General features: G+C 48.0%; 1 protein-coding gene across 2 annotated transcripts in view; it reads right to left on the bottom strand.

Moving 5' to 3' along the window:
• The window catches only part of RBPMS (RNA binding protein, mRNA processing factor), a 153038-nt gene that overhangs the window by 2915 nt on the left and 134033 nt on the right, over positions 1-16090 (bottom strand). The window contains exons 8-10 of one of the 2 annotated variants that reach the window (XM_036764657.1): positions 14511-14580; positions 10315-10411; positions 7510-7615 (exon numbers count right to left, since the gene is read on the bottom strand). In XM_036764657.1, coding sequence (XP_036620552.1) covers positions 7510-7615; positions 10315-10411; positions 14511-14580 — 273 coding nt within the window. Of the gene's footprint in view, positions 1-7509; positions 7616-10314; positions 10412-14510; positions 14581-16090 lie in introns of those variants that run through there. The other variant, XM_036764658.1, reaches the window with a different exon arrangement.

Here is a 16090-nt window from a genome sequence, read left to right as displayed (position 1 = left end):
TGCTGTGATTAGGAAAAGGAAATTTTCATTTTCATTTATGGTTCAAGAAATTAGGAGATGAATACATTAATACATCAAAACAGATCATCAGAATAAAAGAAAAAAAATTGAAAATCACAGGGCCACATAGCTATTAAGCATCTGAAGCTGGATTTGAACTGAGGTCTTCCTGACTCCTGGTCCAGCAACACTATCCACTGTGACACTCAGCTGTCTGTAAAGACTCAGGAAAAGCTGATATATATATATATATATATATATATATATATATATATATATATATATATATACACAAGGACTACAAGTTTATCAGTCAGTCAACATGCATTTATTAAGTGCCTGATATTTGGGATACAAAGGCAGGAGAGCCCCTTGTCTCCAAAAGCTCACAGTCTAAACAGGAAAGATGCAGTGACAGCAATAGCTGTCTTCACTCTTGAAGAGGACCAGGAGGATGTCACCACATTGAAGTCCAGGTGCAGCGTGTCTGACTGTGCCTGACCGGACCAACGAGAGCTTGGAGGGCGAGCCAACATGAGACTGACAGTTTCAAAGGCCTTGGTCAGATCTACAAGTATTGTGTACAGACCTCTGTTCTGCTGCTGGCATTTCTGCTAGAGCTGTGGGGCAGCCAACACTGTATCAAATGTTCCTCGGCCCCTTCTGGTGCCACACTGGCTCTCAGATAGATGACCATCCTCCAGGTGAAGGACTCGAGCAAGAATCTGGCCAGCAATGACTGAGAGACACCCCCCCCCCACCCCCGTGATTGTCCTTTACCTTTATAGAGACGGACAACAGAGGCATCTTTTAACTCCTGGGGGATAAGCTCCTCTTACCATATAACCCAGAAAAGGGTTACAGCGGACCCCCTGCCTTGTAAATCTCAGCTGGAATATAATCAGCATCACATGCTTTGCCACAGGAAAGGAGCCTAAAGGCGCTCAAAAACCTCTTCTTCAGTTGGAAATTTGGCTAGGGAGGGACTGGCTTCAACCTAAGGTCAAAAGCTTCGGTGGTGATCAATCTGTTGAGAGCACTATGGAAGCGTTCAGCCATCTTTCCAGGATGTCCTTATCACTAATCAATGTGGCTCCATCAGCACTGAGTAGCTGAGATACACCATAAGTCTTTGACCCATAAATAACCATTTTGGATTATTACTATCAGCATAATACTGAACCTCATCTGCCTTCCTACTGAGCCAAGAATCTTACATCTAACCTTCTCTTGTACCTTACTTCTGTTGGAGTTAAATGCCGCCTTCACAGAGACGGATGCACTAGCCTGCTTAAAAAACCTGTGGAGTTCTCGTTTTTCATTTTAGCAGCTTCTGAATTTCCCCATTATTTTTATCAAACCAGTCTTGATGTTAATGAGTGTCCTGACCTAGCTGAGTACATGCCGTGCTGTACACCAAATCTCTTCAAGCTGCCCCCTCCTTTTCTACTCCACTTTCGCCAACTGTGTGTTGGTTCAGCTTTCCCTCCGAGTTAGCAAGGAGCTGTTCCCGCTCAGAGAAGAGCTCCAATCTGCTGATATTCATTCTTCTGGTAGTCATTTTGCCTAGGGGACACAGCTTTGTTGAATGTGAATATTAGCTTGAAGAGGATAAGTCTATGACCAGTCCAGCACTCCGTACCACACGTTGCCTTCATCACTCTCACATCCTCTCTCTTCTTACAACAATATAGTCTATGTTGCTGCAAGGGTGCATCATGAAGTTTTACTGCATTTAGGTAAACAGAAAATGCTGGCGAGGAGGTCATGAGATGCACAAGTCTTCAGCAGTAAGTGACCACTGCTGCTGCCATTCTCACCATTCCTCCCAAGGCCTCCCTATCAGGTAGTCTGGGCCTACTCTAGCATCGAAGTCTGAGTTATTATCATAAGCTTATCCTCTTTCAGCACATTGACAACAAGGGTCTCAAGTCTCAAAATTTTCCTCTGACCTCAGGGTTTGTCATGGTGGGAGCGTATCTACTCTTTTTTTAATATTTAATTTTTTTATTTTTAGTTTACAACACTCAGTTCCACAGGTTTTTGAGTTCCAAATTTTCTTCCCCTCCCTCCCCTCTCCCCTCCCCCCAAGATGGCATGGAATCCAATATATGTTCTACATATACCTTCGCATTAAACATATTTACACAATAGTCAAGTCATAAAGAAGAACCACGATCAATGGAGTGACTCATGAGCAAGAAGAAACAAAACCAAAAAAATATATAGAAAAAAAAAGGGGGAGCGGACAGTTTCCTTCAATCTGCATTCATACTCCATAGTTCTTCATCTGGATAGCTCCTTCCATCATGAGACCTTTGGGGCTGTCTTTGAACCTTGTATTGCTGAGAAGAGCCAAGTCTATCAAGGTTAGTCATCACAGAATCAATATGTCTGTGGTTGTGTGCAATGTTCTCCTGGTTCTGCTCCTCTCACTCAGCATCATATCATGTAGGACTTTACAGGTTATTATGAAGTCTGTAACATCCCCATTTCTTATAGCACAATAATGTTTCATTACATTCATATACCACAGCTTGTTCAGCCATTCCCCAATTGACGGGCATCCCCTTGATTTCCAATTCTTTGCCACCACAGAGAGAGCTGCTATAAATATTTTCATACCTGCAGGTCCCTTTCTCCCTTGTGTGATTCTCTGGGATACAGCCCTAGAAGTGGTATTGCCGGGTCAAAGGCCAGAGCACATCTGCTCTTGATGGTGGCGTGGTGCTTTCCTGCAAGTGGCAACTGCATTGTCAAGAGCCTGGCATTCACTCCTTTTAGGGGGCATACATACAAGCTTGCTGATAAGATTAGTTTTGATTGCAAAACTTACACCAGCTTCACGGGCACTCCCCATCGCTCCAAATGACCACTCCAGAAACATGTCCACCCAGCTCTGACTTCGGGAAGCTGGCCTTCACTTGCCAGCCTCGCTTCCCTCAGGGCTGCTATGCCTGGATGTTATACCTGCTACGTTCTCCAGCAACAAGAGCTGTCTGTCCTTCAGGTCTACTGGATTTCATCTTGTCCGTAAGAGTGTGCACATTCCATGTGCTGATGGGGAGTGGAATCGTCTTTGCAAAAGCTTCTGTCCATTTTGTTTGTCTCAACTGCACGGTGGGATCCCCACCTGCCACAGGGTTGGGTGAAGTGGACAATTTTAGGGCACCTTTTCTAGCCCCTTCCTCATGCCAGGAGGTAAGCAGTGAAGCCCTTCCAAAAGGCTGCTGAGACATCCAGATGACTCTGTGGACTGGGCCACCTGTGGGCCGGGTTGGGACTATAGCTCCCAGTGTTTCTGCATGTGCTGCTTCATCTCTTGCCCGTTGCCACAGGACCTTGAGGTAGGTAAAAATGGCAAAATGATGTGGGTGATGTCTCTGATTTGTGCTTAAGTTGGATCTAAGTGAGGAAGGGTTGCGTGAAGTCAGCCTCACTCTCTTCCAGAAGCATCCGAGTCCAGAGGCAGGACAGTGTCAAGACAAGTGGTGATGGCTCGGGATCCAGGGGATGACCTTGGCATCCTCCATGTCTGACCAAGCTCTAAGTGCTCCAGAGAGCCTGCTTCAGCCTCCTTGGTTCTCATCTGCCCGTTCTGCTGAGGGAAGCCTTCACACACTTGGGGTAGGCAGCTCCCTCACACACCGAAGGGTTTGAGACGCCTGGTTTAACCGTCTGCCCAAAGGGTTTACTGGGATGTGGCCACCGCACGTGCTAGAGCTTCTTGGAGCCATAGGGGAGAGTTGGGTGAATCGGGTGGACACCAAAGGTTTTCGGAAAGCAGCCATCACGCCAGAGGGGCTAGTCCTCTCTTTACACACCCTACCCCCCGGTGATGGGAATCATCAACAGAACTGAGAGGGATGGGAAAGGCTTCCTGTAAACAGTGAGACTGAGGTCAGGAGAGAATACTCACCACAGAGCTGAGTCCATGGGAGTTGATACGTATGGATGGCCCAGGACAGAACTCTGTGGGATACCCGCAATCAAACTGTGGTGAATTGTAATGGTGAATTCCTGGAGAACTGGTAGGTAAATTAATCTTCCTCCCAGTAGAGAAGTGGGGAAGGGTTCAATGTGGGAGGGGGAGGTAGGAGATTGCAAATATAAAAAAGCAACAATAAAACTAAAAACAACAAAAACTCAAGTTAATTAATCCTTCTTTAGCCACACGGGTTTCTTAAGAACATTTTCTTTCTTTTCTTCATTTGTCTTTAGAATCGTTCCTTTTTGTCAGCAGTGTCATTCTTCAGGGCTTCCGACCTTTGCAGAATAGTTTCTCCCATAGAATTTCAGCCTGTGAGATCCTGATGGGTTTTCCCCTGAACCTTTTGGAATATATATATCCCCAGATCTAGGTGGCCTGACAAATGTAGCTGGGTACCCCATGCCTTGAGGATGCCACATCCTTTACTGGGACAGAGGATCCATGCCATGCGAGCTTGGGGCGGGGTGCCAGGGCTACAGAGGCAGAAATAAGCCAGGCCCGGCTCAACAAATACCCACTCTACCTGATTGGAACAGAGCCCCACAAACACAAGGCAATGGGAGGAAGGACAGAGCTTCCCTCCGTCCCCCACGCTCCACTGGGTAAGTCCTACACTCACGCCTTTACAGCACTTCAAGGTTTAGGAGGCGCACATTATCCTCCTTGCTTTGGGCCTCTGACTTGGGGAGCAGAGCTGTCCTTGTCCCCTACTCCAGATGGACCTCACCCAAGGTCATGCAGCCCAGCTGGGTTTTGAACCTAGGCCCACTGACTCCAGCCTGGCACATCTTATCTCTTGTTGCAGGAGGGGACAATGGCATTCCTGTTGTGACTTGACTCCCTGTCTGCTCTGCCCTCCAGAGTATGATGCAAGGTTGGGAAAAGGACACTTGCTTGGCTGAGACCAGTGGAAAGGTCTGGCCTGCTCTGGGCAGTGGGTGATTCCGAGGGGCTTGAAGCTTCCAGATGTCTACAGTTTTTGCAGATGCCCCAGCACTTCCTAAGGCCACACATATTGAAATCTCATGGGAGAGAAGAATGCAGGAGCAGTTCCCGCCAGCTCTCAAATGGGACTGAAGGCTGGGTCGGAATGTGGGTGGTTTATCTGGGGCCTTTGGTCAACCCTCGGAATGTGTACATGAAGACGATGAGCCAGAAGCCAGGCGTCTGGGAACACAACACCCCAGTGGACAGGTGAGGAGGTGGGGGGGGGGAAGTGTGCTTTCTGTAGAACCTGGGGAGGGGGGGGACATGGGGTTTCTGTACCTTCCTCTGTACCTAAGGCTTGATTCCCAGCCCAAACAGCAAAGCTCTCCTGAAGGATCCTGGAACTCTCATTTCCATTTTCTGACTTAAAAGCAAACGTGATGGTCAGTGCAAAATGAGGGTGTTCTTTTGGGTTTCAGGCTGGAAGAGAAGGCTGCCGGGGAGTCGTCCCACTTTGCAGGTCCAGGGATGTGGTCAGGCTGAGGTGTCACCCCCTACGTTGTCCCATGAGGAGGCCATTCTGCTCCACGTCTGGAGGGCTCTCACTGCCTGGTTCACAGTAAACACCTAGTAACTTGGGAAGTTTCTTCTTCACTGGGTCAGTAGTGCCAAACCCCTTCGCCATCACGGGTCGTCAACTATGTGAAGAGACCTTCTGACTGCTCTTCTCTAGCAGGAAGAGGTTTTGTTTCTTCATCTAGCTTTCTGAAAGCCATGGCTTCCCGGGGGGCTGGGGGGCCTTTTTTCTTGAAAGCAAGAAGGAGGGACAGCTAGGTGGTGCAGTGGCTAGAGCGCCAGCCCTGGAGTCAGGAGGACCCAAGTTCAAATCTGGCCTCAGACGCTTGACACTTACTAGTTGAGTGACCCTGGGCAAGTCACTTAACCCCGACTGCCTCTCAAAAACAAATTTGAGAAAGACAAAGCAAGAGAGAAATCAAAGATTCACAGACAGTACAAGGAGACCTCAGCAGCCACTGGCTCCAAAACTCATTTTAGCAGACAACCCCTGTTTTACAGAGGAGGAAACTCACTGTCCCTGTCTTCTCCACCATGTTGACAGTGACATCACCACCACTTTCTGGCAAAGACCGAAGGAGGAATCTTCTTTCCCCCGCCCCATCCCCCATCACAGGAAGGAATGCGGACCAGCTCCACCCTGGAGTTCTGAAAGCACACAGACACAATCTGCTATCCATGACCGGTGCAGGAAGGGAGGTGTAGCACAGCAGGGGCAAGGCTTCTGACTCTAGGCAACGAGCGATAGGCCAAAGCTGACTCTGGGAGAGCGGAAGGGGCTTAACAAATGTCTACGAGGGAAGCGTTGGCTCCCAAGCACCAGCGAGGCGACTACGCTTAGGCAAGACCAGCCTCACCCCCATCTCATGCAGGGTAACTACACCGGCGAATTAGCAAGGTGCTGCAGAGAATTATCTAGTTAGAATTTTAGTAAAGAGTATAACAAAGCCTAAGAAAGACAAGGCCTGGACAAAGTATGGTCAGTGGATTCGGAACTGACTGAATGCTGGACCGGAAGAGTTGTCAGCCATGGCTCCATGATATAGCTTCTGGGAGGCAGGTCTCCGGTGAAGTGCCCCAGGGATCTGTGCTTGGCTCTGGGCTGTTCCACATGGTTATTGGTAACACAAATGCAGGCATCGATGGAATGCTTACCAAACTCACAGTTCCATAATGCTGGGAGGTGGAGCACAGTCTGGATCCAAAAACATGGTGATGGGCCAGAATTTTGAGTGGCACCGAAGAAGAAAAACTACTAGTTGTGTGACCCCAAGCAAATCACTTACCTCCTCCCACCTGCGATGACAAGTCCCAACCTCCCAGGGTGGTTGGGAGGATCAAACATCCAGTGCATCAATTTCTTTGTGAGCCTCAAAGCACACTATCCATGGAGCTTTGGCTACCAGGAACCCCTTGGCAGTGGCCAGCACAGTGTAGCTGTCCTTGCAATGGCAAAGGCCCAGCATGCTCACCACGGCAGGCTGGCTGGGGACCCGCACTCTACTCGGGGCAGTTAGGGACGAGGCCTGATCTCCAGTCCTCCAGATAAAGAAAGCAAGTATAATATATACAGCCGGTGCTACCTACTGTGGCTAAACCTCAGAACATCCCTGGGAGGGAGGGCGGACAGCGATCCTGAGCTTCGTTGTGAGAGGAGACAAATGACTAATGAGTGTCTGAGGCAGGATTCAAATTGAAGTCTTAATAATACTACCATTTATATACATGTACATATGTATATATATCACTTTAAGGCTGGCAAAGAACTTTACAAATATTATCTCATTTTAACTTTACAACAATCCTAAGAGGGTGGTGTTTATTGTCCCCATTATATAGAAGAGGATACTGAGGCTGAAAGCTGTTAAAGTCTTGCTAGGACGCACTGGAGGCAGGATATGTACCCTTTCCACTGAGTGTGGTACTGTGTGAAGGGAGTCAGTCCTTCTTACATAACGGTCTCTCCTTCCTGAGACCCATTTGGAATGGTGTGACTGGCTGCTCCATGTACTCACCAGTAAGCTGCAGTCTTACAAAACAGCTCACAAAACCAGCAGCCACTGCCGAAGATTCTATCAATACCCACAAGACAAAGTGTAGCCGCCATCACACACCTGGTACCTGGGAAGGAGGAAGAGATGCACCTGTGAACATGAGTCACGAGGGCTAGCAGTCCTCTCTCAGGGCGCCCCAAGAGCCCCTGGCCTTGAATCAGGGATGGTTAGATTTGGAAGGGTCTGAAAACATGCCTGAAGCACTGGGAAAGCACTCTGCATCTGATATCAGAGGACCAGAGTCTGAGTCCCAGCATGGTCACTGAGTACTTGTGTGCTGCTGGCCAAAGGATTTCTCTTCCCTCGGCCTTATCTGTGAAGTGAGGAGGTTGGGCTACATGACTATAAGGTCACAGGCTTAGAGCAGAAGAGGACTTGAGGGGCACCTAGCCCAACTCCTTACTCAGGAGAGGACTATGCATACTACTCAGGTGCTATGTCTCTAAGCTAGAGATTGGATCTGAGTCCTTGGGCGCCAAATCTAGCCATCTTTCCACCACACCACATCATAATTCAATTTTAAAAATCAGTTATTAAGCACCTGTTGTGTGTCACTACTATGCTAGGCCTAGGAAAGCAACAACAAAAATAAAACATTCCCTGCCTTCAAGGAGCTTACCTTCTAACTGTGGGGAGACAACAAAGACAGAGAAGTCAATACAAAATATTTGCAAGATAAATGCAAAGAAATTTTCAAAATTCAAAATTCAAAAAGTAGCTTTAATTTCTTAATCAATCAATACATTATTAATTACCTACAATGGGTCAAATACCATGCCAGGCATTAGGGGTAAACAAAGGTGGTGGGGGCAGAGAAACCAGTTCTAGGCGATTCAATTCCTCCTCTCCTGTTTTTACTTGAAAATAACAATGAAAAAGTCCCACATATTTATAACCAAGTATGATCCCTGCCATCAGAAAAACACAATCTAATGGAGAAAGCATAACTCAAGGCAGAATTTAAGAAACACAAGAGACACAAACCACAGGCTAAGGCTAAGAGGAAGGAGGGAAATCATCTCAGAAAAGGTGACAGTATAAGAAAACTCTTAACAGTTGAGGTTCTCCAAAACTGTATCCCTTTTAGACCTAGACAACTATAACCAAAAGATAAGAAAGAAGTTAGAGAACTGAACAGATTTCTCCCAGTTCCATATGACACATCTCTGGTGATGACTGAATGGGAATAGAAAGGAGTATACATTTTTTAGATGTATACAGCACCTTAACAAAAACTGAGCATATAGTAGGGCCATAAAGACCTTGCCAACAACTGAAGCAAAGCAGCAACTTTAAAGACACCACTATGCAACAAAACTAAATGCTGTGTTCTGCCCCAAAAGTCCTCCATCTCTGTACAGGAGGAAGGGAAGTACCTGAGGCACTATTTTCCACATCTCCTTTGGGACCAAGCTTGGCCATCAGAATTACACTGCATTCAGTTCTTTGTGGTTGTCCATATTTCTCGGTATACTGTTGGTGTCACCATGTATATTGTCTTCCTTCTCCCACTTCCTCTGCTTGGCATCAATTCATAGCCATCTTCCTTTGCTTCTCTGAATAATCAATATTCCACTATGGTGCTTTGTCACTTTTTAGGGGGTTATTCTCTGACTGATTTTTTAAATGAAAAAAAATTATTTTCAGCTCAGATTCTCTCTCTCCCTTCCTCCACCGTTCTCCACCACTTCCCCTACCCGCTGAGAAGAAATGCAATAGCCCTTATACACATGAAATTGAGCAAAACATATTTCCACAACAGCCATTTTGCACTGAAAAAGCAAAGAAAGTAAAGTGGAAAAAATATGCTTTAATCTTACTCCGATTGATTTTGTTTGGAAAACTAAATTTTGAAAAACCAGTGGTGCTTAAATTTTAATATGAAAATTTAGGAAAAGAGTAGTAAAGGAAACCATTTCTCTTCCTCTGGACAGTAGGCCTCTTTTAATACAACTTAAAAGCACATCAGTTTGCAGTCATCTAAAACCCCAAGATCAATAATTTATAGTAATAATCAATCAATTCACGTGAACTGAATGAAACGTAACAATTCAGTTATCTGACCACACCTTTCCTAATCTGTATATTTACTCAGTGCCTTAAGGCTCAAGAAAATCATGTAAAATTCACGACTAAATGTGCTCCCTGAATCATTTAGTAAACAGGCTTTTCTCCAGGTATAGTTTTCATTCCTCAGATTTTTGATTTCTGTGGAAATGGACGTTCCAAAGACTGTTTCAGTTGTGAATCATGTTGTGTTTGTCCCCTCCACTCCACAATCACCGCCCCAGTTCAGGTACTACGCACTTCTTAATGAGCTACAAGCGGCCGCTTCCTGACTGGTTTCCTTACCTTTAATCTCTCTCCTCTCCAGTCGACCCTTCACTCAGCCACCAAGTCTGACCATGCCACTTGCCAACTCAGTAAACACTAGAGTTTCCCTGTAGCTCTAGGATCAAATATAAGCTCCTCTAGTAAAGACCTTCACCCTCCTATCCCTAGTGTACAGTGTTCTCCTTCGCACTCTTCCATTTGGCCACTATGGTCTAACTGCTGTGCCTGTCTCAGTTTCTTTGCCATGGCTGACCAACAAGCCTAGAACTGCCCCCTCACTCCCACCTGTTGGAAACCCTGGTTTCCTTCAAAGCTCAGCTTAAATGCTCCCTCCTGCAGGCCCCCCAGGCTCAGGAAAGGACAAGGATGGAGGAAATGGGCCTCTGTAGATCTTGACTACAGGGCAGGTGTTCTGTCCATTGCTCCACCTACCTGCCCCTGGTAACATAGAATGGGAATGGTCTTGGAAGTGTGTTTGCTTGGTCTTTCTCTCTCTGGTTCTCCCGATGACTGTCAGTCCTGAGAACTTCTAAGAAGAGAGAATATAGTGTTGGGACTCAAGTCCCAGATACCAGTCAATGACTAAGGGTGCTTTAACAGAAACGCCCTTGAACAGGAATTCCTATGGCATTGTTCACAAGTTTTAAACCAAGTCAAGTCATTGCTGGTGTAGACAGAGTATAGGGGGTCTACACAGGCTACCAAGCTACAACTCATCAAAAAAGGAAAACAATGAAGTGATCATACCTTGCCCTTGAAAATCCAGAAGCAAAAGGAAACCCATAGGTATAAATAATGCTTGGATATTCTAGAGAATATCCACAAAAGACTAGTTTTCTCCTCTAGAGAGCTGATCCTATCTGCATTATCTAGAGGACCTTTTTTGAAATTATCACGAAGATGGGGCAGGGCACATACAACATATAAAGAGATATTATGGAAAGGATCCTCAGAGGCCACATGGTCCAACCTTTTCTATTTATGGAGGAGGGAACAGGGGCCCAAAGAGGTGAGGAGGCTCAAAGTCACACAGTCAGTGGCAGAGCTGAGATTCAAACCCAGGTCTCTGGACTCCCACTCTAACATTCCTTCTGTGGCTTTATGCTGTTGACAAGGAGAGGGGAATTAGGACAGCTCTTGAGTCACAGGGACTAAAGGACCAACTCATCCCTCCAATGAGTCTCTTGACTTCTCTTGAGAATATTTGTGTGTATGTGTGTTTTAATTGATAAATTTTGTTTTCCCATAGTGGCTAACCCTAAACAAATGCTCCAGAAAACCATAAACGTAACAGCTGCCAAGTGTTAAGACCGATGGCGCTCAAGCTGCTTCTGCAGTTCAGTGGTTGTTGGGCTGTGACTTCAACAAGGTGGCGCTGACACCGGGGTCTAGACAATCCCTTCTCTGCTCTCTCAGTTCACACAAGCCTTTCCATTTTCCTCTGAAACCCTCTTCTTGGGCTCTCCTGTTAGCACCAGAGCATTCCATCATATTCCCTTGCCCCAGGGAGTTTCGTCCTCTCCCAATGGTTGGTCACGTAGCTTGTCTCCAACTTTTTGCTACTCCCAACTGAACAGCTGTCAAGGTATTTGCACAGATGGGCCCTTTCTTCCTGCCAGCAAGCTCCCTGGGCCATTAACCCATCAGTGGGATCACTAGGTCAAAGGGGAGGATGCACTTTGGTAACTTCTCTTGAATAATTCCATATTGCTTTTCAAAATAGTTGGATGGACCTATTCACAACCGTGACTTAGCCTGCCCGTCTTCCCACAGCCCCACCAGAATATTTATGTTTCAGCTGCAGTTACTAAATCAGATTTGTGGAAGAGAAACTCTATCCCCCATGGGAAAGGAACTCTGATCGGGATGAGGCCAAATTGAAAAACCCAGTATCTTCTTCCTCACTAAACCACCTCCAAACTTCAGGGCACCACAACCCTCCCTGTCCCACAGGTTCACAACCTCCACTATAACTCATTCTTCACCCCCTTCCCCCCAGATCCAATCAGGTACCAAGTGTTGTTGATTCTACTTCGCTCCTCGTCTTGGAGCCACCCTTCTCTCTCCACTCACATGGCTGCCACCCTAGTTCTTGCCCTTATCACCTTTTTCCTAAAGTGCTGGAATAGCTTTAAAAAATGTTATCTTGTTTTACATCACCTAGATTTACTACTTGTACCTCCTCCTCCCTCTCAGAGGCATCCCTTATAACAAAGATTTTTTTTCCCAAAGGAAAAAAAAGGAAACGGAAGAGAAAAGACAATCAGCAAAACTGATAAAATACATGGAAAAAAATTTTAGATGTGTGTAGTGTCCCATACCCTGGACCCATCACCTCTGTAAAGGAAGTGGCCTTGAAGGCCTCTCTGACTCCCATCTCTCATTTCTCTTCTTCTTACCTGTGCAGCCACTGAAATTCCCTGCACAAACATCTCCAGTTGTGCCCTACAGATGCTAGCACAAAATACAAACTCCCCAGGCCTGTGTCGAAAGTCCTTCCTTACCTGTCTCCTCCCCTCTCCTACCTTTCCAAATTGACTTCATCAGCTCCAGCCAACCTGGACAGCTTGTTTCCAGAACCTAGCTGCCACCCCGTCTCGATGCCCATGCAGAGGCCTGGCCCCATGCTTATATTACATCATGTGCCCACCCCCCTTGCCCATTCCCTACTGAGCTCCTGCTCATCCTTTAAATCCCAATTCAAATGAAATGTGATCCGCAGATGTGATGACTCATCTCCAACTTGGGTTGAGAACCTCCAAATGCGCATTTCTCTCAGATCAGACACATTCAGTATACAATAGTCTCCTAGTCCCAAAACATTTCTTTGATTCAGTGTTTCTCAATAAAAAAAAAATTCCAAGGGCCAAGAACAGTCACAGATAAATGAGCTTCTGGGAAATACTGCCCTGTGGCCACCCTTCCCATTAGAAGTAAGTCCTCTTGCCTCTCCCTGGGGCACACTGAGCGAAAACTGGTCCTCCCAGAACCACTGCTCTTCCTTCTCAAGTTGCCATTCTCTACGCTTCCCACAAAATGTGCTATTCCTGCCCCTTTTAGTAAATAAAACACACACATAAGAAAGTGGCTGTACTGCATGCTAGTTCCCTCCCCCCAGTTATATGTTCAGTCCCTGCAAATGTGTGAAAGGTGTACAAACAGCTTATCACAAATAACTTACCAAATGTTTTACCTAAGATGTATTTTGCACTAGCTCAATACAAAATAAAGTTTCTTCATTCGTGACAGCCACATAGAACACTCTGCTTTTATTTCCTCACTGAGCCCCCTCACTTCTCAATCCCTGATGGTCCAACTCCAGACTCTGCCACTTAGCTGACGCTAACTCCATGGTTATCTAGGGTCTCTTCACTGTGAAGTCTGAGGTCTCCTCTCCTCATCCTCCTGGCCCTCTGTGGCTTCAGAAGCGTCTAGCACACCAGCCCTGCTGACCCAGGCGCTCCCTTCTCTCTTGGCTTCTCTGACACTGCTCTCTCCTGGGATCCTTAGAGAGGCCTGCATGTAACTGGCACTTGTTAAATCCTTCTGAGATTGGCTGGATCTCTCATCCATCTGCCACCCTCCAAGAGTGGGTTCACCCCCTGAGCTCTGTCCCAAGCCGTCTTCTTGTCCTCTCTACACTGTTCATCTTGGGCAGCTCCACGTCGGTAGATTCCATTATCCTCCACTCAGATGTTCCCCACACCTCTGCATCCAGCCCTAACCCCTTTCCTAAGCTCCCTCGAACACAAAAATCCTTCCCTCTCTTCTAACCTCATCCAACAGGAACACCTCCCTCCTTCTGGCCAGCCAGAGGCTGGTGACTTTGGACAGCAGCCCCTCGCTGAAATCCAAGTCACTTGCATGTCACAGCATCGCCTCCCTGGTGCCACGGTCCTCTTCAAGAGTGAAAGACAAACAACAGTGACCTCATCGCTGACCTTCCTCCCTTAGCTCTCCTCAACTTTCAAAGTCTTGCTGACTCGACTTCCACAGCATCATCTGCCGGGCCGGGTGAGGAGCGGGGAAGGGACCTGAGTGAGCTCTCTGGGATGAGGGCACGAAGATGCTTAATGGTACAGCCCTGGCTACAGGACCAGCGGACTGGAATTCCATCTAGTAGAAGAGGGACACCCCCAGACCCAGTCACACCCCATGAAGCAGGAAGTCAGTTCACAGGACACGGAGGCAGAACCAGACCTGAACAGAAGTTGAAAGTAAGGCCTGCACCAGGTAGGGCCCTGTGGAATGGAAGATTCTGGATGGGAGGGTCAGCTTCACTGTTGCTTTCCACCCCCAGGGCCTAATGTTGGTCAAATTAGATGGAAGGGACAAACATGTGGAACCCTGTCAGGGTCACCCGTGCTTCTCTGGGACGCCTGGGATGCCTAGCTCTTCCTCCTGCGTTGATGATGCAGGACGGTGAGGGAGATGTGCTGTTCAGATAGCTTGGCCTCACCTGAAATCTGTCCCCTGGCCTACGGAACCTAGCTGGATGGGGCTGCTTGCGTCCTCCAGGCTGCACTCACATCCTTTAGAGGAGGAGAAGCACCAGGCCTCCCTTTCCCCAGGCTCCTCTGCTTCAAGAAAAGGGCCAAGACAGCCCAGGAGGCACGGGCACTACTTACACAGTATTCAGCAGAACTGACGGGACTTCCAGCCCTGAGAAGTGGCCTCGGAGGGAGGGAGCCAGCGCATCTGAAAGGGTGGAGGGAGAGAGTGAAGTGTGAGCCAGGCTGAGCTGCTCCAGCCTCCCTTCCCCTGCTGAGTCTGGGCATGGCAGCCGCGAGGCATCCTCCCCAACCCTGGCTCCAGCTTGTGCTTCTTAAGGCTTCCCCAGAACCTTCCTTATAGCACACAGGCAGGGGAAGTGTTTGTACGCCCAGAGAAATGATGTGACTTAGGAGCTACAGAGTCATCACTACGTGTAACTCCTAAGTCAGAGGAAGGACTGGGACCCTGGGCTCTCGCCTGCCATCCCAGGGGTCTTTCCACTAACCCCAGTGGACCCTTGGAGTCCCTAAAATTCCAGGATGGCTATCTTAGGCAAACCAAGGGCAATGGTGGGAGGCGGCTTCTTCAGTCATCACCACTGCCCCCGTTGCAAGCTGATGGGTCTGGAGCATTCTCCAGAGACAGAACTAGGTCCTAGCAGCATGGTACAGCATCTGTCGGACACCCCAGAAAGTTATCTGTACCGCTTCAGTGTCCTGGAAAAGCAGGGATGGTGACTGAACCCCTTGCTCCCAAACAGAATCACCCGATTCCCGAATCACAGACCGAGGAGCAGAGGGGCTAAGAGCTAGCCCATGTAAACAATTTCCCCAAAGCAATGCAGGAATGAAAGACCCTGGCAAGGAACCAGGAGGCTGCCTGTTTGGGGGAGGGGAGGGAAGGGGGGATTTCTGTAAGCAGGATGTTGCTTTATCCTAGAAAAATGCATCCACTTTGATAAGTCAGGGCTTCCTGGAAGGGGCCCAAGTGCGTAACTGGGAAAGGCAGAGGCTGTCCGTCACCCAGGCAGCCAGTGGTGAGAGGAGCCGGAGGTCCTTCTGGAGGTTTGCTCCTGTCTTGAGAGTTGTATCTGTCTGTCTCCCTGACCCCAGCCCCCAACTCCCAGGGCCATGCCCTGAAAAGGAAGCAGTTATCACCTTTGGCAGGGTGTGTACTCCACCTACTGATGTCAGCAGCATCCCATCCCTCTGGGTTTGAAAGAGGGGCAGCAGGCAGCTAGCTCTGGGGCCAGGAAACTGGAGCAAGCTCGCTATGCCCTTAAACCTTCCCCGCTCTGTAGCAAAGGACCTGTGAGTCCCCCAAGAGTGGTTAGAGGAAGCCCACTGATTTCCTGGACTAGGACAGCACTCCCACAGCAGGGCTTGCCCTCGCTGGCTCCATGGCAGGGGTCTCAGGTCAGCAGATTTGGGGGGAAGGGGAGGGGTGCATTCCCTAGTTGCCCCATTATACATGTGAACCATGGGACAGGGGCTGGAGGAAAACTGACTCCGTCATTGGTTTGCCTTCGGAGGAAAGGAGGCCCCCTTCTGACTGCTTGGCCAGAGCCTCCTGAAAGAAAGAGCCAGCAGGACTGGAGCAAAGGGAACAGGAAGCAACTCCAGGAGCGGTGGGGTGGACCGACTGACTGATGCCCACTTCTGGAAGGCAAGTTAGAGGAGAAAAGGAAGAGAGAGAGAGCTGGGAAGGAAGGGAG

The sequence above is a fragment of the Trichosurus vulpecula genome, chromosome 6, assembly GCF_011100635.1.
Source record: "Trichosurus vulpecula isolate mTriVul1 chromosome 6, mTriVul1.pri, whole genome shotgun sequence".
NCBI lineage: Eukaryota > Metazoa > Chordata > Mammalia > Diprotodontia > Phalangeridae > Trichosurus > Trichosurus vulpecula.
Note: the sequence above shows the minus strand (reverse complement) of the source record. Positions and strands in the feature narration are given on the sequence as shown.